Source organism: Amblyomma mixtum, chromosome 4 (assembly GCF_055824585.1).
Source record: "Amblyomma mixtum isolate Tamu chromosome 4, ASM5582458v1, whole genome shotgun sequence".
Lineage (NCBI taxonomy): Eukaryota > Metazoa > Arthropoda > Arachnida > Ixodida > Ixodidae > Amblyomma > Amblyomma mixtum.
The window spans coordinates 63,690,822-63,714,872 of record NC_143015.1 but is presented as its reverse complement, the minus strand read 5'-3'; the positions used below and the strand labels follow the sequence as shown (position 1 = coordinate 63,714,872).

The window sequence follows — 24,051 nt, the reverse complement described above, 5'->3', positions numbered from 1 at the left end:
TCCACCACGCCGGAGGATGAGGGAAAAGGGCGCAACACTCCCCCCACAGTCGTCTTCAGCGGGAGTGTAGAGGTGCGAATATCGGCCTCTGACGTCCGGACGACGGAGACGTCAACGACACTTCCACCGTTGACGGGTCAGTGCGACACTTGCTTTTGGCTACATGATTAGATTGACACGTTCTTTTTTACTTCTACCCGCAGTGGTCTCAGTGCTTACAGCGTTCGGCTGCGGAGCATGACGAAGCAGCATTGATTCCAGGACTCTCGTAGCGCCTATGCATTCTGACCATTCCAAACTCCTTTAAAAGGCAATTTATGTCGTAGAAGTACGCTTATTTGTGGTCTTTTGGGAGTACAGTAAGTTGTTAAGATTGGAATCCCCGGCACGGCCAATACCCAAAAGCTGCTTTTCGGTCCTACGGAATTGCACACAGAATTTCGCACCTGCTTTCTACACCAATATTGCTTACTTCAAGACTAGCCAATAATTCACTTTCGACAATGTTATAGATTTCTTACGTTATGTGGTCACCGATGGAGATTCTAGTTTATGGTCACTTTTTGGAAGCACCGATCCGGAATATTTAGCTTTCGTTCCATGAATGGTTCTTTCAGCCGGAAAATCAAAACGTTTGACAGCGCGTTTCCAATGAGTGACTGACTCATCGCTTCTGAATTTTTTATTCAAATACAACTGGCTGCCCTCTGCCCGCCTACCATACATCTCTGAACGTGGGCAGAACAATGTCTACAATTCTCACAGCTGTTCTTTGTGTTAAATATAACCTGACGTTTTCGGTAGACGGGGTGTCACCATGCTGATGTGCGCAGTTGGCAGCACCGACCCCAGTGCAGTGCAAGAAATTACCCGTCTCCTTACTAACAGTTACGTGCTTTCCGCTGCGCATGTTGTCTGCTTCTACTTCTAACATTTGGGGGACTACGTCTTGTAGCCCACCTTTTTCTAAAAACCAAATATTTTCGCCTTGGGGATCTTTGGCAAAGTTGCCGCTACTGAAAACCAAATCACCCCCATCATCATCATCATCATCATAAGCTTTTTGGGATAGTTTTTCTAGACTCTGAGAACGATCCGCGCGGACCGCCTCAAAGAATTGGTGGACACGTTTGCAGGCGTCGGGCCGGAGATGCTGATTTGCACCTACGGCCACAAGACGACGTCGGACGCGGTGATGGCGAGCGACGGCCTCTGCGACATCGCCTTCTACGACTCCATCTACGCCAACAACAGGAACCATCTTTTCGGCGGCGGCCCTTTCGAGCCGGATTTGATGACATTCATGCAGGCTGCCACTAGATACAGAAGGACCACCCTGGGAGTGGCATTTGCATTTCAGTGAGTGCTTTAGCCAATTCATATCCGCTTATGGCGTTCGGAATTTCTAGACTTTGTGTGACCTCTACGCAAACTTAGGGGCTCCTACAGACTGAAGAGCATATTTTAAATTATACTGCATTCCTTGTATCGGTATCGCCAATAAACAACAGTTAAACATTTGTCTCTGCCAAAAAGACGTTGCTGAAATATCGAGGCTTCAGATAAAGGGCTTCGGCTGTACAGGAAGCAGATTTATCGAAAGTGTGAGTGACAGCTTTAGTAGCTGTTATCTCTTCACAGTGTTGAAGAAAATGATAGCCACGATGGCCCATTTCTACGTACATTCGCTATTCACTTGTCTCACCGGAAGGCGATCATGGCTTTCTATATTGTCGTTCTACCAACTATTCTGGCTATAAAACTGCGGACTGTGTAAGTACCCTCTGCATAGAGCACTATATAGAGATTACTAAAAGCTCTTCTGTCGTTTTGCTTTTTTTTCCTATCCCCTGTGGTCATTTTCTTTTTTTCCTCTCCCCTGTAGTCAGGACTGTTTTCATGTCGCACTTACGCAGTTACATGGACCGGCTGGGAAACGATCTGAGGCGACCGAATCCGCTCCACGAGTTCTGGCAGAAACGGATCTACCACACCGCAGTACTCGACACGCCCTTGGACGCAATCCGTAGTCAAATGATGACGGTCATTTCTAGACTGAAGGTACGTTTGAGCCTCTCTTAGTTATAGTACTCGAACAGCGTAGCTATAAGATGCAGTACAGATTGATAAGAATAACTTATTCGCAGATATGTGGTCGGAAAAAAGTACCTCTAAAATAAAAAGTAAAATGGCTTGTTTGGCAGCCCACGACAGTGAATGCCGAATCTCGAGAAACGCTCATAAGCTGTTAAATGGTAGTCGTGATACGATTCCAGAAGATGAATTAGTAGGTTTGCCATTCGACGACATAGAAAGAATGCAATGTTTAACACTTGCCGGCGAAGTGAGCGAAATGTTATTGCGCAAGCTCGGGATAACCACGATACACGATATTTCTGTCAGGCCTCTCCGCTTCACAAAACACCCGGGGAGGGGGGGGGGGGGAGGGGGGTCAGGATAACATGATCTACGGCGGCGGTACATTTCCAACGTAGAAATTCTTGCTTTTATTTTTAAAAAATTAACCCTATCTAAGCCAAAGGTCGAAAAGCGTATCGGGCGACGCACACTAAGGTATAATTGAAGGGAGCGAAAGTTTGGAACTTCACGGTTTGTGACGGCCTCGTCGAGCTTCTTACTTCTCCGAACCTCTGGTGGAAGGCGCCATTGTTTAGATATTGAAGTTGTTCGGATAGAGATAACGTGTTAATGCCTGTATATGCCGAATTTGTCATTCTCTACTTTGCATTCTTAGGTCCTTCGGAGTCCTCATAAAACTCCTTGCGCAGTGGTGCAACCTTTAAGCTATGCGCCACTGCTCCAAGCTGGCAGGTGCTGCATCGATGGGGCTTGAGCGACCCAGGTTGCTCTACCCGATCAACCGCTCGCGGCCAATCTTAAACCTAAATGCCATCTGTCACGACGGTCCATTTACTCACTGTCCGGTGGGAGGTTGGGATCACGCCTCAGGAGGACGTGACCTAGGTGCACCGCCGAAGTTGCCTCTCCGGGGGTTTTTCACTCAGAAGGACAATGATGCTTACGATGACACCAGATTTACTGCTGAACAGGCGCATTAACACCATCGCGCTAATACTTTGTGCCATGGTGCTTTTTAGGCAGAGCTGCTATTGTACCATTCAAATCTACCGTTATCACCACCGAATAAATCCCGAGCAAGTCGCTTTTTGCTTTGGTTGTTTCTTCTACAGGTTCTAGATAACCTCTCCGAGACCCAAAGGGCACTGAACCATAGTGCACTCACAGCTGTGGCAGCGCCATCTCCCGGGAGGCAGTGGATACACTTCTTTGAAGAAGAGTTCAGGTGAGCTTCGGTCGTTATATTGTGAACGAGGGATAGCGAGCGCATTTTCAAAACGTGATGTTCAGAGGTTGACCGAGGATGCCCGAGGAAAATGCGCAATGAAACCTAAGAGCAATGCTCTGGGAAACTTACTGAGTCTTAATATCGCTTCAGCAGCGCAGTGCCTTATCCACGCAGTTGTGCGCTCTGAGCGCTCTGGCTTCTTACCCGACAGCATGGTGACAGCATTGTGAAACTTACAACTAACTACCGCAAGTGGCCTTGAAAACTGATGAACCTAGTACGGTCCTTAATAGCACGCTGACCTCTCACGACTCTTGTGGCCACAAGAACCGCGAGCCGGTCAAGTCTTTTTCCTTATAAGTAGAGTTCTAAGGCTGTGTCTTCATTTGAGGTCGCGTGTAGCGCGTGGTTAGTTGGAATCTTTACAGCTTGATAAAAAAACGAGCCTGATTATTAAGGGCATGTTCCATTCATTACGTATCTGTCGTTCTCTGTGTACAAAAGATAACCAGGTAGCGCACATGGTTATCCAAGCTATTCATTTTATGCTGCATGTTTCAATCAAAATCTTGCAGACTACGTCCATTCGAGTATAACTCAGTTTTTAAAAATGCCTAAGTGGAAAAAGCATTTATATATTCATCACTTTTCTGCGTCCTCGTACCTAAGTCTGAGAGAGGGCGTTCGGCGTGCGCTGGAAAATGGTGCTGACTGAGTAAAGCAGGGAATGACTCGAAGAATATTTAAGAACAACTGCACTTGACGAAGTACTTTAGGTTGGATTAGTCTCTGACATCAATTGTCTCCCAGACTGCGACAGTGCATGCGCAAATGAATTATGGTTTGGTGTATGGGGTTTAACATATCCGAAAGGGTATGAGGGACGCTGTAATGAAGGGCTCCGGATTATTTAGACCACCTGGGGATTTTTAACGCGCACTGATGTAGCACAGTACAAGGGGCTCCAGCATTTCGTCTTCATCGAAATGTGACAACCCCGACCGCAATCAAACACTCGTTTTTCGGATCGTTTTTCTTGGTGGTTGGTGTATAAGGAACAAATGAGATTGAAGGAAGAAATCGCTGTCTCGCATGTGAATACGCATCGCATGAAAGACGATCGTTACGTGGTGCGCATGCTCTTTGCAAAGAATACTCACAACAGAGCGCTCTGTTGTGTGTCTTCTCTGCTCCGTTATATGTGCTGTGGTCATGAAAGAGCCATAACCAGTAGCAATGAACAAGAAGTTTGCAAGAGTGCACTTCAGGGGCAGTTTCAGTTTGAGCGCGGCAGCTTAGTGGAGTCTTAAAAGAATTGGTGCAGGGCGAATTTCAGTTAAGAAAATAACCTTTTGTTGCTATTACTTGGAGCTTTTTAATCATGCTAGGCTCTCCGGCGGCGGACCTCAGAACGCCACTCAGCCGTGGAAATTAGCTGCTAAACAAGATGTAGACTTAGGTGCATTTACTATTAAATTATGACGGCTAAGTTTTACAGTTATTTATAGTTTTCGTCTTGTAAGAGCCAATTATTAGAGGGCCACATTTCAGCCTTTGTAAAGAAAGCATCGACTCTGCGTGCCTGATGTGTATGTGTTCTCGAATTGGTGACTTGCAGTAGGCTTCAGTTCGTCCCGCACTTGCTCGTGGTTTACGGCCACTATCCGTTCGGGGACAACACTATCGACAACTGCGCTGTCATCCCTCCCGCCCGGTTATCGACGGTCCCCTTGCCATACGAGTTCCGTGGGAGCTACCTGTACGACATGGTGAGTTGGTGTGCCGATGGAAAGACGCGTTTTCTACAGAAAAGGTTTAGTGAAAAACAAACCTTCTCTGCCTTCATTGAGAAGGAAAGTTTGGGCTCGCATTTAGAAGCTTTGAAAGAAGGTTGTTGCTTGTGGTGTTATAAAGACTGGTGCGGAATACTCGTACTCCGCTGAACACCTGACCGGAAAGGCCTCCGTTCGGTATGATTCACATGCGTTGTAGCGTTCATTTCGCGCAGTGTCGTATAAGAGGGTAAATGTGTTTGTTGAATGTGTACCTTTCTATAAGTGAGCGCTGTGGCAGGCTGGCCTGGGAAGTATGCTTAATACTTTGACATAGAAATCGTTCCTTCTCAGTGGCTCTACATGGGCATACGTTACCTCACACGTGTGCACAAGTTGCATGTGCGATGGCAGAGCAGAAATATTATGAGAAAGGAAAAGAGCCAAGGCCGTCCCGGCTCAGTTGATTGTAACGCAATAAGTAGAAAGTATACTTGAAATACTAGGTAATGAGTGAAAGTAAATATGGTAAAATGCTGATTCTTGGTGTTGTAACGATCCCCAAAGCGGGTCAAAACGTAGCCTAAGCAGAGGGCACAGCAAGAGGCCACAGGAGGGGCCTCTCCGCGTCTGATATTACAATTGGGATGTCATGTCATTGGCCATGACTTGAATGCGTAATTGTATTTCCTCAGCGGTACTGCACACAAACTTTCGGTTTAGTGCACCGGCCTGTATGACAGATTTTTATATTGTGAGTATGGGTGTAAAGCGGCCCATAATACTGTCTCAAATTCTACCCAAAACTAGCAGGAAAGGAATTGCTAGGTAATATGTCTAGTGCTAAAAACTTGTCCCCAAAGCAATACACTGTCTTTGTCATTAATAAAAAAACGTTTGTCGACTAAGGCAGTGTTAATGGAGTACTCACGCCATTTCATTAGAGGTTCTGGTGTGTTGTCTTTTGAAAACCCGCACCAACTAGAAATACGAGGTCTGTTAGAAAAGTATCCGACCTTTGGCCGAAGAAAAAAAACTGGCATAACTGGAGCGTTGGAAACCTAATCACCTTCAAAGTAGTCTCCTTGGGACTCCACACACGTCTCCCAGCGGTGCTGCCATTGTTGGAAGTGTTCCGAAAAGGACTCTTTCGGAATGGAGTTTACCTCAGCTGTCGTTGCAGCCATAACGTCCTCTCTTGTCTGAAATCGCGCTCCTTTCAATGTCCTCTTGATTTTGGGAAACAGCCAGAAGTGGCAGGGGGTCAATCAGGAGAATAAGGAGTCTGTTGAACTACAGGAGTCTGGTTTTTCGCCAAAAAGTCTGAATCAAGCGCGAGGAATCTGCAGGAGCATTGTCGTGATGGATGCGCCAATTTCCTGTTGAAATCAACTCCGGTCTCTTGTGCCGCACAGCACCACATAGGCGACGGGGGACATCCCTGTAGTACTCTTTGGTCATTGTTTGACCCTGTGGGGTGCGTACTCGTGATGTGCCACACAGAGGGAGTCACAGAAAGCTGTCAGCATCACTTTGACATTGCTGCGCACTTGGCGGGCCTTCTTTGGTCTTGGTGACATGGAACGCTTCCACTGTGACGACTGGGATTTGATTTCCGGGTCGTACCCGTGCACCCAAGACTCGTAACCAGTGATTATGGTGTTGATGAAGTCGGGGTCACTGTTCGTGGAATCTAGCATGTCCTGTGAGACTTCAACACGAAGCTGCTTTTGCTCCACCGTGAGCAGCTTCGGCAGGAATTTCCCCGCAACTCTCTCCATGGCCAAATCTTCGGTGATAATGGATTGTGCAGAAAAATTGCTGACGTCCACCTCTTGCGCAATTTCTCGGATAGTCACACGACGGTCCCGCATCACCACAGCGTTCACTTCGGCAATGACCTGGTCATTTCGGCATGTTGATGGCCGACCGGAGCGCGGCTCGCTCTCCACCGATGTGCGGCGATCTTTAAACCAATTGTACCACTGTTTAATTTGTGTGCTGCTCATAGCATCTTCACCGAAAGCCGTACTGAATATTCCGAGTGGTTTCCACTTAGCGGTCGTCGAGTTTCTGGCAAAATTTTATGCAATAGCGCTGCTCCTGTCGCTCCGCCATTTCCCTTTTAATAAAAAACCGACGAGAGCACTGCGCACTGCCTCAAACACTGCTTCCCAGCGACTGACACTATCAGCAGGCCAGAAAAAATTCGTGCATGCGCACGAAGGTTCAAGGTCAGCTGGTGCAAGCGCGCTTGTTTCATATCCATCAGGTGTTCGCAAAAAAACATAAAGTCGGATACTTTTCTAACAGACCTCGTATGCCTAACAAAACTCATTCAGGGGCGTCATGTCATTAATGTTCATGTTCCTACTTTTGAAGGCGAATCATCCAGTTCATGGTACTGCAAGCACGCGGAGGAAATATGGCTCAACGCTCAGCTATGAAGCAAAGCATAGCAGGTCTCGGTGGATGCTTCAGAATTGTCAGAGAACCCCTGCGGTGTCACGGTGGCGACTATGCCAACAGTGGTTTTATTCGGGCAATAGTGTGTGTCGTGTCCGGTCGCTGTGTTGAATGCAGCGAAAGACGCACACGGTACTTTAAGACTTCGTTTATTTAAAGCCGATGAGGGTGCGACCAGCGTCGACCGAGGCAGGAGCCGAACTGGCCGCCCGAAGAAAGGAGGGAGCGGAGAAGCGTCCACGGGAGGGAGTGGCTTCCCAAAACAGGAGGAGGATGCGGGGGCGCACCATGGGGGGGCATCTGGCGACAGCGTGCGACGAAGGGCAAGTGGTCGTTAGGAGGAGGATGCGAGTGGTCGTTAGGAGGAGGATGCGAGTGGTCGTTAGGAGGAGGGTGCGGGGGCGCACACACACAAAAGCAATAAGGGGACACAACACTTCCTTCCCCCTTAGAAAGTTGCCTGGTATCGCGCAGGGGGTCGGCGCTCACGCGTGGAGGCGCGCTGGCTTTGTGCGCTCGGGGGAGAAACACTTGTAGGCTGGCTGTTGTTCGCTGTGTCTCCTAGGTCTGTCCTGGGCGAAGTCTCTTCTTCCGGGAAGAGGTGCCAGGCTATGTGGGAAGATGGTGCACGTGTTCTCTCCGCTGGCGGACAGCTCTCAGACGGCGTCGTAAATCTACGCAGCTGGTTGAGATGTCGGCGTGCTACTGTGCCATGTATGTTGACGAGCCAAGAGCGCAGGCCTATGCGTCTGACAATTGTAGCTTCCTCCCAGCGTGGCTTTTTCAGAAACTGTCGGGCGAGGACGCGCTGCCCCTCATTAAGCGTGCCGCAGCGCGGAATTGCTTTTTCTTCCCGGAACGTCTCTGCCTTTGGCTCGGGGAGGATGGCTGTGAGCTGGGTTCGCATTTCACGCTCGAACATCATTTTCGAGGGGGTCTCGCCTGTTGTGCTCTGAACCGTCGTGTGCTGCTTGAAGAGAAAGCGCGCAAGGCGGCGCTGCAGCGAGCCTGTCTGATCTCTTTCAAGGGCGCGTTTTAGCTCGGCTACGTAGCGCTCGGCTTGTCCGTTTGTCGCTGGGTGGTAGGGGGCCGATGTAACTGATGAGATCCCGTTGTCGCGATAAAACTTGAGGATCTCCGCAGACACAAACGGTGTTCCGTTGTCCGACACTACCTTGCGCGGCAGGCCGAACGTTGCAAATAGTGATCGGAGGTTGTCAATGACTGCTGCTGAAGTCGTCTGTCCCATTTGCCTTATCTCAAGCCACTTTGTGTAGGCATCTACGACCACAAGGAAAGTGCAGCCCTCAATTGGTCCTGCAAAATCAATGTGTAGTGTGTGCCATGGTGTGTCTGGCTTTTCCCATTCTGGGACAGGAGCTTTCGGCGGGGCGCTCCGGCTGCTCTGGCAAGGCTTGCATTCTCGCACCACTGTTTCGATGTCGTTGTCAATGCCAGGCCACCACATGTAGCTTCTGGCACACTTTTTCATTGCAACGATGCCCCGATGTCCGGCGTGGATGAGAGACATAGCTTGTGCGCGTAGTTCTCTCGGCATCACAACTCGGGACCCAAATATGATGCAGCCGCGATGGGTGCTCAACTCTGTAGCTCGCCTGCGGTAAGCGTCGAAGTTGTCCCCTTTGAGTTTATGCACGTTGCCTTGTTGAACAGCTGTGTAAACTAGCCGGAGAGCTGCGCACTTCTGCGTAGATGCTGCAACTGTGCCTGCTGTAAGCGGAGGTTCTGGCAGTGCTTCGAACATCAGAACGTCTCCTGGTGGAAATGGTTCGTCAACAGTTGCGTCTAGTGGCAGACGGCTTAGCGCATCGGCGTTTTGATGTTTACTCCCATTGCGGTAGACCAGAGCGTAGTCGTACGCTGAGAGTTTGATGCACCAACGTGTCATTCGCGGAGACAAAGTTGGTGGCATAGGCCTTTGTGGTCCCAGAATGCCCAAGAGCGGTCGGTGATCGGTTATAAAGGTCACCTTCCGGCCGGCAATGTACTGGTGAAAATGTGTCGCCGCGTAGACGATGGCTAGCCCTTCTTTGTCAAGTTGCGCGTAGTTGCGTTCTGCTTGCGACAACGTACGTGAGGCGAAGGCGATGGGAGCTTCCCTTCCTTGCTCGTCAGTTTGCGATAGAACCGCGCCGACTCCGTACGGTGATGCGTCGCAAGCCAAAAGCAGAGGCTTCCTTTCGTCGTAGTGGCGGAGGACTGTACATCTTCGAATCAGGTCTTTCAGGGCATCGAATGACTGCTGATGGCGTGGCGACCATGTCCATGTCACATCTTTCCGAAGGAGTTGGTATAAGTCGTTGGCCACGGTAGCTCTTTGTTCCAAGAACCGGTCGTAGAACGTCAAGAGTCCGAGAAAAGCCTGTAGCTCCTGCTTGTTTGTTGGAGCTCGTGCTTCTGTGATCGCTCGCACTTTGTCCTCGGTAGGGTGAATGCCTTCCGCATCAATTCGGTGTCCCAGAAATTGCACCTCTGGCACCGCAAAACAGCACTTCGATTTGCTTATGCACAAATTAGCGTTTGCTAGCCTTTCGAGAACGAGCTCTAGGCGCACTGCATGCTCTTCAGTGGAAGTGCCACTGATGATGACATCGTCAAGGTAGACACAAACTCCTGGGATGCCCTGAAGCACTGTCTCCATGAATTTTTGAAATATGGCCGGGGCTGCAGCTACGCCAAAAGGCAGTCGCTTGACTTTGTACAAGCCTTTCAGTGTGTTAATTGCCAATAATTCAGCAGTTGACTCGCTCACCTTCAGCTGCTGATACGCCTGGGTGAGGTCCAATGTGCTGAAGACTCTTGCGCCACGTAGTACACTGAACACTTCTTCAGGTGTCGGTAGCGGGTAAGAGAACGCTTTAGTCGCAAGATTGACGGTGCTCCGGTAGTCTCCGCAGAGGCGTATGGTTCCGTTCTTCTTGCGAACTACGACAAGTGGTGTGGCCCATTCTGAATGCTGCGTCGGCTCGATGACACCTTGCTGCTCCAGTTTGTCCAACTCTTTTTCAACTGAATCTCGGAGAGCAAACGGCACCGGCCTGGCCTTCAGAAATTTGGGTTGCGCGTTGTCCAACAACTCCAGTGTGACCGGGGGCCCTTCGTTTCCTGGAATCTCTTCCGAGAATACTCTTCCGTATTTCTCTTGCAGTTGCTCAACCATGTTCTGGCTCGGCGTCTGGTGTATGCCGCATATCATCACGCCTAGTGGAGAAAACCAGTTTCTCCCTAGAAGGCTTGATCCTGTGCCCTTCACAACAAGCAGAGGTAGCGTATGGGTCTGGCCGTTGTAGTTAACCTGCACGTTGGCAGAGCCCAATAGTGGCAGATTCTGTCCTGACCACGTTCGCAGGTGCGTGTCGTCTTGTTGCAGGGCGGGTGCGTCAGATGGCCATGAAGTTCGGAACGTGTCCTCACTGATCAGAGTACAGGCTGCGCCGGAGTCCACCTCGAACTTAATCAGCTGGTGATGTACGCTTACTTCTGTAAAAATCTTCGGTCGCGTGCCGAGATTCATGGTGTTCAGGTCGTACAACACAGATGGTGTTGCTGATGTTGTTCCATGGAGATCAGATAGCGGCGTATTCTCTGAGGCGTTGACGCTGTGATTAGGCTGGGAAGGTGACTTTATCTTGGCAAGTCTCCGTTTCGTAATGCATGCTCTTTCGATATGCCCTCGCTTGTGGCAAAAATTACACGTGGCTGACTGGAATCGACATCCCTGGGGGTTGTGTTGGTCGTCACACCGCCAGCAGCGTTGTGCCTTTTTGACCGATTTTACAACAGAAGGCTTGCGCACCTGGTTGCTTGTCTGGTGTACCGGCTCGGTGTTCCGGCGAATCCCTCTCTGCTGGTGACCGGCGCTCTCCGCTCGAACGGCGATGTCGTAAGCTTTGCTGAATGTGAGGTCCTTCTCAGCGAACAGGCGCTGCTGCAGTGACTCGTCACTCAGTCCGCACACAAATCTGTCGCGTAACATCACGTCCAAGGGAAGCATGGTGGTGTTAGCAGAAGAAGCTGCGTCTCCCTCCTGCCCGGTAGCTGTTGTCGACAGCGTTCCAAAATTGCAGTCGGCAGCGAGCTTCTTGAGCGCGGCTACGTAGGCGCTCACAGTTTCTCCTCCCAGTTGATCTCGTCGTTGGAAGCGAGCCCGGCTGTAGACCTCGGATGGCCTTGGGTCGTAGTGCTTTTGCAGCGCTTTTACGATGTCGTCGTAAGACACTGCCGCTGGTGTGCTTGGCTGAATAAGGGCGCAGACAGTATCGTAGGTCTGCTCCCCGCACAGCGTCAGCAGGTTGGCCCTCTTCAAGGCTGGGTCTGTGATGTTGTTAGCTTCAAAGTAGAACTGAAGGCGTCCAACCCACGATGACCACGATGAGCCGTTGAACTCTGGTATCTGATTGGGAAACCCTCGCGTAGCCATGGCTTGTCAATAGCGTTGCGTAGCGCGGGTCGAATCCACTTTCTCGTCGCCACTGTCGTGTCCGGTCGCTGTGTTGAATGCAGCGAAAGACGCACACGGTACTTTAAGACTTCGTTTATTTAAAGCCGATGAGGGTGCGACCAGCGTCGACCGAGGCAGGAGCCGAACTGGCCGCCCGAAGAAAGGAGGGAGCGGAGAAGCGTCCACGGGAGGGAGTGGCTTCCCAAAACAGGAGGAGGATGCGGGGGCGCACCATGGGGGGGCATCTGGCGACAGCGTGCGACGAAGGGCAAGTGGTCGTTAGGAGGAGGATGCGAGTGGTCGTTAGGAGGAGGATGCGAGTGGTCGTTAGGAGGAGGGTGCGGGGGCGCACACACACAAAAGCAATAAGGGGACACAACAGTGTGCATGGGCTGAAAGCACGCTTAATGTAGGAAACTGTGGTATAGCAGAAAGAACAAAAAACTAAAAACGCTCAAAGATGAAGCAATGCAAATAGGAGCAATTTTCAAAACGTGCGAAGTGATCATGCCATTATAGGGAAGGGTTCAGAAAAGCCGAACAATAATTTTGAAACAGTCGTTCGGAGGTATAACGACAAAGCAGGAGGCGTAAGAATAGCACCAGTAGCAGACGTCTCAATAGAGGTAAATCATTAAATGTAGTAAGGTGGTCGAATTATGCATATTAGGGGCCCTTTACCTGTGAGATAGGCAGCTAGTTGCAATCGGAGGCTTGTGGTCAAGGAGGCCAAGTTTCCTGTAGCCTTTTGGGTACCGTTCGCGGGCTACTGTTCTCCGTAGCTTGCTCCTCCACTTCCAAATTGCAAGCGGGACTAAGAAGACCACGCCACTCATGCTTTACCTTGTGGCAGTTCATGGGGTGTAACTGCGAGCATTCCATAACTGTGTGATCTCCGAAAAATGCGCAATTTGTGCATCATAACTTCGAACGTAATTGTCATTTAAAAATTCTAAAAGCTGATATGTTTACTTCTGGCGAGTCGCTTCAAATAGCTAATTACAACCAGGCAACCAACTGCCCACAGTGAAAAACGTATGCATTATCGTTTAGTGTGCTCGTTTGCTGTTCGGTATGAAAATTGAAAATTAGATTTTGAGGAAACGTGATATTGCAGTATCCGTCTTACATCTCTGGGGACGCCTCCACCGAACCGTAAAGAAAAAGATAAAGGAGGGAGTGACAGTAGAAAAGAACAAAAATGTGGCGTAGTGGAGGGCTCCGGAAATGTTTCGACCACCTGGGGATCTTTAACGGACACCGGCATCGCTCAGCACATCATTTGCGTGTTTTCTGCCGTACGTCTCCACTGATATTATATGGCCTCAAAAACGGTAATCTCAGCTGAACAAATTTAGTTTTAAAAATTACTCGCGGGCTTCTCTTAATTAAAACTCTGGTACGTATGCGACATAAGCAGTGATCTAAGATAGTCTTCAGACAAAATCTGGTTTGTTCTCTACAACCAGTCCGTCGGCCCGCATGGCGTAAGGGATCTGGAGAAGGGACAGGTGCCGACCCACGCGCTCCTCTCGGTCACCATGAAGGGCCGCTGGACAAGAGCCAAACAGGGACAGCCGTTCGAGTTCTTCTCGCAGTGTGAACGGAACCACCGGACGCCGTCATTCGGCAGCTACACTGAGGCGAGTGAATGCAGCCTCGCGACCTGTAGCTCAAGCCCTCCGCGTTGGCATCCTACGGGGAAGCAAGCGATGCTGCCGATTGTTTTCTCCTTTTATGTGCTATTATGCGTGGACAAGGGTTTGAAAGATTTGCTTTATGGTTTATGGGCGTTTAACATCCCAAAGCTATGAGGGACGCCGTGATGAAGGGCTCCGGAAATTTCGACCACCTGGGGTTATTTAACGTGCACTGACTTCGCACACTACACGGGCCTATAGAATTTCCTATCCATAGAAATTCCATCGCCGCGACCGGGATCGAACCCGCGTCTTTCAAGTCAGCAGTCGATCGCCATAGCCACTGAGCCGCCGCTGCGGTCGAGGGTGGGAAAGGGAGCGTGCCATTGGCTGTAGTGTCTACTGGGATCATTTTATTGCGTAAGCAATATTACGACAGGTTTCAGCCCGTCGCGTCGGGGCGGCCGCGAGGCACGTTTGACCTTGAAGAGCGGCGCGAGGCGCGGTGGACTACAGCTGTAGCCGCGCCGCTGCCGAGTGGAGGCGCTGCCCTCGCCGTGCTCTCGCCGGCGCAGATTTTATGTGCAAATTCTGCGTATTAGGTACACGCCTGGACAGGGCTGAACAGGCGAACAGCGAACTAGTGCTAAGGATGGATGCTCTAGAAACAGAGTTACAGATAGAGAGGGCAGAGAAGCGTAAGCTTCAAGTACAGCTATCTCAGATCGTGTCAAAAACGGCTGACACCGCCATTGGAAGCCACAATGGCGGGCATTCCAGCGCCAGCCACGTGGATGGGGCTTGCACTGGCATGGACAGCGAGGGGCCAGTAGGTCAGACATGTTCAGGCAGGAACAGCTATGCACAGGTGGCAGCTGGGAATTCGAGAGGCGGTACTGAGAAGGGGTCCGAGCTATTTCCAGGAAATGAGGGCACAGTCGCTGATAAGAGGCAGCGAGATCCGGAAGTTAGGAGGGAGTGGCAGAGTACCCTAGTGCTTATCGCTGGTGACTCAAACATGGGGCGCTGCAAAAGAGCTATTCTGGACCGGGTGAAGGGTGATAGGCGGGTAGCAGTCGGGGTGTTTCCAGGAAAGACAATGGACGATGTCCTGACAGCGACTAAAAGTGAACTTTCCGAGAAGGCTGCAAGGCGTAACTTGGTAGTGGTAGCGGCGGGGCGAAATGATGTCCTGAATGGTAACGTCGCACAAGTAGGGAAAACATTAGCTGAGGGAGTTGACGGTATAAGGGCGATAGCACAGCAAGCGCAGATCGTGGTGTGTACAGTGCCGGAGGTACAAGGAAGGAATGCAGAGGTTGCTAAAGACGTTGTGAATCTTAATCGCGAGATAAGGCAGTTAGGCCTCGAGAAAGGCTTTGAGGTGGTAGAAATAAACAAGGAAGTGCACAGGGCAGGTTCGGGCAGAGACTTTGGACGAGATGGCATCCATTTCAGTGGAAGGGTAGGAGAAGAGATAGGCAGGCGCCTGAGAGGCCGAGCGGTAGCTTTTTTAGGGGGTCCACGGTGGCTCAGGGCGTAGGTGTAGGTAGAAGCGATGTAAATGTAACAATGGCGGCTGATCCCAACAAAATGGCCACTAGGAGGCCCAGAAAGAAAACTACGAAAAAGAAATTTAAAGCCAGGATCAGTTACATAAACATGCAAGGGGGTAGAAAGAGAGCGAAATGGCTAAAAATAGAACAGCAGTTAAAGGACGAAGCAGTAGGTGTGTACGCTCTATGCGAGACACATCTGAGGGATCTAGAAGATCCACCTTTCATCGATGGCTATGTCTGGGAAGGGTGCAACAGAACAACAACGGAGAAGAAGGGAGGAGGAGTAGGTATGCTGATACATCAAGGAACAAATTGGCAAAGAATAAAATCAACTTGCAAAGAACATGTCTGGGTATCAGGTACAATTGCTGGCAAAAGGACATGGCTAGGGGTAGTTTATTTAGGGACCGGGGACAAATGCAGGCAAGAAAACAAGGATCTAGTTAAGTGCCTCAATGACGATATAAAGCAGATTGGAGACGGTGTCGATATTATTTTGCTTGGAGACATGAACGGCCACATCGAGGATCTGGATGGATACACAGATTGTAACAGGAAGTTAATGCTAGACTTGTGTGAGCGGCACAACTTAGTTATTGTCAATAGAGAAACTAAATGTGAGGGACAAATCACGTGGGAATCCCGTAACAGGCAAACAACCATTGACTACTGTCTAATGTCGCAGGGCATCTATAGCAAGCTCGCAATAATGGAAATAGACGAAGAGGGGAAGGACAGCCTAGGAAGTGATCATAAACGTATTAGTCTACAGTTGGGAGCCCTAGTCACAAGAGAAATGCAACGAAGTCCAAAAGACAACGCAAAATTAAATGATGAACAAATAGCGCTAATATCAGCCGATATAGAAGAAGTAATTGAGAAACGCCACATGGAAAATTGGGATTATAATCAGTTGGAACTGCTCATCGCTACAAAAATGAAACAAGTGAAAGGAGTTAACCGCTGGAGAGGAAAGAGGAAGCCACGAAGCTGGTGGAATATGGAAATTAAGGAGGCCATCGAACAGCGACGGGTGGCTTCAAGGGAACACAGAGAAGCAAAGAGGGCGCAGTTATCTGTAGAGGAAATAGGAAAAAAATGGGAATCTTATCGACAAAAGAAACAGCAAGTTCAGGTCCTAGTCCAGGCTAAAATAAAGCAGTCCTCTGATAAATGGCTGGCTGAAGTTCGCGAGGCAAATAAAGGGGGGCCAAGAAAATTCTGGAACCATATAAGCTGGTTAGGAAAAACAAATCAAAGAAAGCAGGAACAGATTATAGATGCTGAGGGAAAATGTTTGGAGGGAGACGATGCTGTGGACTACATTACGTCATTTATAGCTGCGTCTTTTAGCGACGCCAATGGGGTAATCTCCCCAAGTGAGGCGGCAACACAGGACAGCACAAAAGAGAACAGCTTAGAACTGACTAGTCTTAACTGGGAATAGGCGGAAGCGAATATTCCTAAAACCACATCCGCAGGGATAGACGAAATTCCAATTAAGCTGATTAATGAACTTGGCCCAAGAAGCAAGGACGCGCTGATAAAAGCATTGGAGGCAGTCATAACAAATCAGCAAATTCCGCACAGCTGGAGACAGAGTAAAATGAATTTGATTTATAAAGGGAAAGAAGATAAGATGAACATAAAATCCTTCCGTCCGATTACGATAACATCTGTTATGTACAGGCTGGCAATGCAGGCGGTGAAATTAAAAATGCAGTCATGGGTAGAAGGGAATAGGATACTCGGAGAACTTCAGAATGGGTTCAGAAGGGGTAGGCGGTTAGATGATAGCCTATTGAAAGATTTAGGTATTGGTGATGAGGTAATTGATTTTCTACAGGAAATCTACCGAGATAATGAAGTTGAAATTACATGGGAAGGGAAAAAAAGTACCACAACTGTAGGGGTGCACAAAGGATTAAGGCAAGGTTGCCCTCTATCACCGCTGCTGTTCATGCTTTACGTGATAAATATGGAAAGAAGGCTAGAAGAAAGTAATCTGGGTTATAATCTATCGTACAGATTAGGCGGAAATGTAGTTGAGCAGCGACTCCCGGTTTTAATGTATGCGGACGATATTGTAGTGTTAGCAGATAGCCAGGAAGATTTACAAACTTTGGTTAATTGCTGTGGAGACGAAGGAGACGCTCTAGGATTCAGTTTTAGCGCAACTAAATCAGGTGTGATGATTTTTAACGATACAACTGATCAGGTGCTTACAATACAAGGCCACGAAATACCCAAAGTGGCCGAATACAAATACCTCGGGATATGGCTAAACGAAGGGCAGATATACACGGAAAAGCATGAACAGGCTCTTAGGGCAAAAGGATGAAGAGACGCCGGGATAATGAAACATAGGGCATTATGGGGGTACAACAAATATGAAGTACTAAGAGGTATTTGGAAAGGAATAATGGTGCCGGGACTTACTTTCGGCAATGCGGTTCTGTGCTTAAGGGCAGAAGTTCAGTCGAGATTAGACGTAAATCAGAGAGCTGTTGGAAGATTAGCACTAGGTGCCCACGGCAAAACCACAAACGAGGCAGTACAAGGGGATATGGGCTGGGCATCGTTCGAGGCACGGGAAGCTAAGAGTAAAATACTATATGAAGAACGCCTGAGGAAATTGGACGATAACAGATGGGCAGCTAAGGTATTTAAATATTTATACAGAAAGAACGTTGACTCACAGTGGCGGAAAAGAACTAGAAAACTAACCAGTAAGTATGCCGGTCATGAGGACGGAGAAAGAAAGAGCATTAAACGACAGGTTAAAAACGCGGAAGTTAAAAATTGGATGAATTCAATGGAAAAGAAACATAGTGTAGAACTATATCGATTCTGGAAAAGGCAGATCAGGAAAGAATTTTTCTATGATAACTCAAGAGGCAGTGCCCTACTTTTTGAAGCTAGATCAGGGTGTCTTAGAACGCGCAGCTACAAAAAGAAATTTAACGAAGAAGATGACACATGTGCAGTGTGTGGTAGATCTGTGGAAACAATTGAACACCTCATAATCAAATGTGATGGTATCCATCCGGATGTCGATGCAGGCACAGTCACTCTTTCTGAGGCCCTAGGGTTTAAAGATAACAATGGTCATGTAAATAAATCTGCAGTGGAAGTCAGCAAAAAGCGATTGGAGGATTGGTGGCTGAAAAGCAGAGATGTGGCATAAGGTTAGAATAGTAGGAAGCCGTAGGCAAAGTTGATGGAGAATCTTAATGAGAATTGCCAACACAGTAAACAAAAAAAAATAATAAAGAAAGAAAAGCTGAGCATGGTGGCAATTGCCACCACCCCGTTTCAAAGGGGGCGCTCCTATCCATCCATCCATCCATCCATCTCGCCAGCTGCGGAGTTTGGAGAAGAGGCTGGAGAACGGGGGGGGGGGGGGGGGGAGGGAGGTTAAAATGCGTTCGCTCGCTTGCCGGCTCCGTCGTTATGCCGCCTGATAAACAGAAAGGGAGGCTACGTTGGCTTGACGAAACCAGGAAACAACGACGGGCTTCGGAGACAGATGAAGAACGCGAATGGAACGCTATGGATGCTTACGCAACCTACCGGGTTTAACCAAAGCTAAACCCAAGCAATTTTTTTTATTAGAGTATTGTTTCAAAAACTTCGTGAGAATCGCCACCTGTATGCCAGCCTCATATTAATATCCCGCGTGACCGACTGTGGTGATATGCGTAGAGACTGGATATGATGGCCAAAATATCCATTAAAATAAACACAAGTTGTTGCTAACTAAAGAATGCTAAATAAAACAATGACGCTGCCTTATCTGTTGGATCCGGCAGTGTGTGCACTGAGGTGAGCAGTAATAGTCTTTGTGCGACTTAATAACTCGACAGAGACGTAGGAATACCTCCGGCACCAATCGTTGAGGCGGTGAATATTCTTAGGGCCTTGTCTCTATTGGCTTCACATTTTTAGGAACAAATGGGCCAGTATGATTTCACTATTTTCTACCAGGAAAGGGGAAATGGAAAGTGCAGGTTAGAGTCAGTAGCGCCAGTGAATAGTTGCACGGCACTGGCTGCGTTTGTTGGCCCATTCTGCGGAGTCAGGTTCGTCACAGAAGTTCTGTAACGAATATTTTGAAAAAAAAAATAGCTCTGTGTCTGTGTAGACTCGGAAAGGACGCCACCATCACTAATGACGGTGGTGATGGTTCAGATTTTATATCTGGATAGTTCTGATAGTTCACATTTTAATGTATTTCTTTCAGGTGTGCAAGGATAGAAATTACGCGTCCAACCTAAGGTACCGATCTTTCCACCACGCCATGCTTACGTACGAAACCACTAACCGGACATTGTTTGCGTATGACAACGAAGTTGGCCTGGCTACAAAAGTACGTGTTACGATCGTATCTTTCCTATTTCGTGCGCGCACATTCGCATTACTCTCCTCTTTTATGCAATATCTGTACCGGGACAATCAATTACTCAATAATAATAAATTATGTTTTAAGTATAATTTGCTACCTTCTGATTCGAACTCCGAAACTCCAAAAATCCATACCTCCAAAAATCAAAAATTCTAAAACTCGAAAACTCCAATAATTCGGAGCTCCGAAACTCCGAAACTCCAAAACTGCAAAATTCTGGAACAAAACCCTGAATCTCCAAAAATCCATACCTCCAAAACTCCAAAAATCGAAAACTCCGAAACTCCAAAACTCCAAAAGTGCAAAAATCCAAAACTCAAAAACTCAAAAACTCCAAAAATCCAAAAATCCAGAACTCAAAAATCCAAAACTTAAAATCTCCAAACTCCAAAAATCCGAAACTCAAAAATTTCAAAACTCCAAAACTCTAGAACTCCAAAATTCCAACACTCCGAAACTCTGACACTCCAAAACTCCAAAACTACAAAGCTACAAAATTCCGAAACTTCGAAACTCCAAAACTCAAAAATTCCGAAACTCCACAACCCTGAACCTCCAAAACTCTGAAACTCCAAAACTCCGAAACTCCGAAACTCTGAAAATTCGAAACTCCAAAACTCCAAAACTCCAAAACTGCAAAACTCCAAAACTCCAAAACTCCGAAACTCCGAAACCACAAAACTCAAAAATTCTGAAACTCCACAACCCTGAACCTCCAAAACTCCGAAACTCCGAAACTCCAAAACTCCAAAACTCCAAAACTCCAAAACTACAAAATTATGGAACAACAAAACCCTGAATCTCCAAAACTCCTAAACTCCGAAACTCCGAAAATCCGAAACTCCAAAACTTCGGAACGGAGAATGCACCAGTGGGTTGGGATGAGTTCTAGGCCAAATGGCTTTCTCGGCGGCAAACGCCAAATCCCAAAGCATAATTGTTTTATGCGAAGCATACTACTTTAGCTACCACTTCAGCCCTTCACCGTGGTTATGCGCCTCCAAATCACGTGATACATGACGTCACACCACGTGACACGATGACGTCACGACAGTAGAGAAACGGGGGCCCACCTCGCGCCGTCGCTGTGGTTGTGCGCCTCCAAATTACGTGACACGATGATGCCACACCACGTGACACGATGACGTCACGACAGTGGAGAAACGGGTGCCCACCTCGCGCCGTCGCTGTGGTTGTGCGCCTCCAAATTACGTGACATGATGATGCCACACCACGTGACACGATGACGTCACGACAGTGGAGAAACGGGTGCCCACCTCGCGCCGTCACTGTGGTTGTGCGCCTCCAAATCACGTGATACATGACGTCACACCACGTGACGCGATGACGTCACGACAGTGGAGAAACGGGGGCCCACCTCGCGCCGTCGCTTTGGTTGTGCGCCTCCAAATTACGCGACACGATGATGCTTCGCATTCTCCAGGCTTAACCAAGTTAAGCCTCAGCCATTTTTTTCACAGTTTAGCCTTTTATAGCGGTTCTGTGTTATGTACAACATACTCAGACAGAAAAAGTGTAAGACACTGTTATGAAAATATAGAAGATAATGGCCCATTCTTCAGAGGGCTAGCAAAAATCTTTCCTTAAACGAGTTACAATCGGTCGTATCGAGCAGTTACGACTGCCATAGAAAAACAACCGAGAACGGTTTTTACTATAGCGAAAATATTAATAGTAAAAAAAAGTGCAAGACTGCCATCTGGTTGTTTGTGGATATATTGATTGTTATACTGAAATCTGGCATTGTATAAAAAATGGGGTTCATAAACTGTTTCCCACTCAAAACACTTTTGTCGAGAATTGCTGATTATGAAACCAGTTCTGAGGCACTACCAATCTTCACCCAGCTTCTCTCTAGCGACACAAAAATGAAAACAGAGTATAGAAGAAGTTTTGGCGCTCATAAAATGCAAATTTACTGTTTAACCGTGTCCAACAGAGACCTACGAGCTGCTTCGAGCATTCCCATAGACAGAGTATTCAATGGCCAAGCAATATGTACATATCAGAACGCATGCGGGTGATATGACGCAGATGAAGGAATTTCATGCGGCCACTTCTCGTAATACGACCTAAACCTGACGAATATACGGAAATAGTAGAAAGTGTTGTTGCGCGGAAGAAAGCCAAACAGCAGGAGAACTTGAGTTATGGTGAAGTCGACGTTTAAAGGCCTCGAAGCCTAGCTCTACCGCTCCGTCTTCATCACTGCACGCAGCGATGTCTTTCCCATTGGCATTACGTAGTGCAACATATACTTTTTTGTGTTGTACGACGCTGGCATAAGCTCTTCAATTTGATGTGGCTTAGTACTGCTGCTGTGGGCTCACAGCGCGATTTTATGAGTCTTGGTACTCCATGGACTTGCATGTTTTCAGCACAATTTTTGAACTGCTCTTTACATTATGCCTCATTTCACAGTTGATAGATGCGCGCCCTAAGTTAGAAACTAACCTGGATTATGTTATTTTACTTTTTTTCTGATCACTGTTGCACGCCTCTTTCAATGAACTGTTCGCCCCTTTCAATCTTTAGGCCAAGCATGTTAGTGTCAAGCTTGAAAAAGTTTTACTTATAATGTGAATGCCATTATTTATCATGCACCTTGCCAAAGCCGATACGCTGCTTATTATACATACCTTGTCACTACAATACTGTAAATTTTGTTTGTCTTTTTCTTCAATATTCGTAATTAAAGTGGTCCGCTAATCGCTGAGGACTTCGGAATCCGGGTTAAGGAAAGCCATGTCGGTGTTTTATTTTGAATCTCTTTTACGCCCAGTTATGCACGGTGAAAAACGAGGCACTGGACGTCACATTCGGCATCGCGGCCTACGACGTCGACTACGACGACTACGCCAACGAGTGCGGGTCGTTGAACAAGTTCGGCAAGCACAGCCGCCTGAGGGCACTCCGGAAAATCACGGACTACTACAGAAATCTACCTAACGTGCTTTTCAACCAGGCACTGTGCACGCGAGCCGTGGCGTGAGGACCTGTTGTTGGCCATTTCTTCCCACAGCCGAAAAAAAAATTAACCTTTCGGCATGCTAGAGACATGAAGGACCAAAGATGCAACAGGAAATAGCCGTGATAAGGCAGCCGCTGCTGGTAGCCAAATATCTAGCAACTCACGATGTTTTATAATTTATTAACGTATAAAAAACGCTAATTTGTCCATCACCACTTCGACGGTTTCGACGAGCTCATTGTACTGTTTTTTTCTCAAACTTGCTTTCCCAATTTATGGTATAAGAGAAATCTTGGCTTTCAACAAAAGCCAAGAAAATCTAGACAAAAGATTTTACTTCGTATTGCCGCCGGCGCGGAAATGACAAATTCCAGCTAATTGAAAATATTTGGTAAACTTCATTTAAATTCTACAACCGACGGAACGCTTCGGTGTGGTTTCAATGAAACTGAGCGTGTACTGTGCGATGTCAGTGCACGTTAGAGAACCCCAGGTGGTCGAAATTTCCGGAGCCCTCCACTACGGTGTCTCTCATAGCCTCAGTCGCTTTGGGACGTTAAACCCCATAAACCAAACCGAACCAAACCATTTATTCATTACCTCATAAAATTTTTCCAGTTTCTGAGCGTTCACTGGAATTTCTCTTCAATTGTTTGCAAGTACGGCTTCCCTTATGCGCACCACAAGATCGCGAGCTGTAAGGGTTAGAAAGTCCCTGATATTCAAGAAGTAGTTTTAATAACGTTCCCGCTTAAGTCATTAGAGCAATGTAACAACACTTGGTGCGATACTTTTCTCTTTCTAATAAATCAAAAGTCTGTGACGATAAGGCTTTCGTATAACTTTCCTCTTAAACCAAATAAGGCAGTTCAACGTGAAGAATTGCCCATTTTATTTTCTAGAGAGAATGGGGAACTTCCTCCAACTCGACAAGTCTGACAGTGCGCATTACATGTATCTGTTCTCTTTTTTGTACATAAACGTAGAAGATTGAAGTCCAGCAATAAATTAAAGCTCTAGTTCCTGCTGTGAGTGATGTCTTGAGATTTTCTCCGGGTTAACCAAACAGTAACCGAAAGTTCTTTTTGGTAGTAAAATTAGAAATGGAAATACTGGCACTACCACGTCACATTTTCTTATACTGCCCAGTTAACGAACTCTGTCTTATGGCACACTTTCCAAATAAAAAAGCTTACTTTGCGCTAGGCAGCTATTGTCTGTTTCGTGTCTTCAAACAAAAAGGAACTGTCATTGTTTCTTTGCAGCATACAGCTGCTATCGTTTTCTAGCTCTGCTGGCAACTCCATAATAGTCAATGTAGAAGGGTGTTTTCTGGCTTTTATTGGCTGTTTTTTGTGTGTATATGTGCACCCATTTTTTTATTAAAGCCGACTTCGCTCTATATGATGATTTTCAAGCTCAAAACG

At 47.6% G+C, this 24,051-nt stretch overlaps 1 protein-coding gene across 1 annotated transcript; it reads left to right on the top strand.

The window, feature by feature from the left end:
- The first annotated feature begins 1,149 nt into the window (after positions 1-1,149).
- LOC149346614 (uncharacterized) lies at positions 1,150-22,645 on the top strand. Its single transcript, XM_089585425.1, has 7 exons — positions 1,150-1,359; positions 1,917-2,061; positions 3,213-3,325; positions 4,947-5,097; positions 13,498-13,671; positions 19,471-19,596; positions 22,436-22,645. Exons 1-7 carry the CDS (start codon positions 1,151-1,153, stop codon positions 22,643-22,645), a joined length of 1,128 nt encoding a protein of 375 aa, XP_089441551.1. The 5' UTR covers position 1,150.
- The last annotated feature ends 1,406 nt before the right edge of the window (positions 22,646-24,051 follow it).

Coding starts and splice junctions, on each gene's coding strand:
- LOC149346614 (XM_089585425.1), top strand. CDS start 1,151: ATGCTGATTTGCACCTACGGCCACAAGACGACGTCGGACGCGGTGATG. Junction 3,326..4,946: donor TTCTTTGAAGAAGAGTTCAG/GTGAGCTTCGGT, acceptor GGTGACTTGCAG/TAGGCTTCAGTTCGTCCCGC. Junction 19,597..22,435: donor AAGTTGGCCTGGCTACAAAA/GTACGTGTTACG, acceptor TTTTACGCCCAG/TTATGCACGGTGAAAAACGA.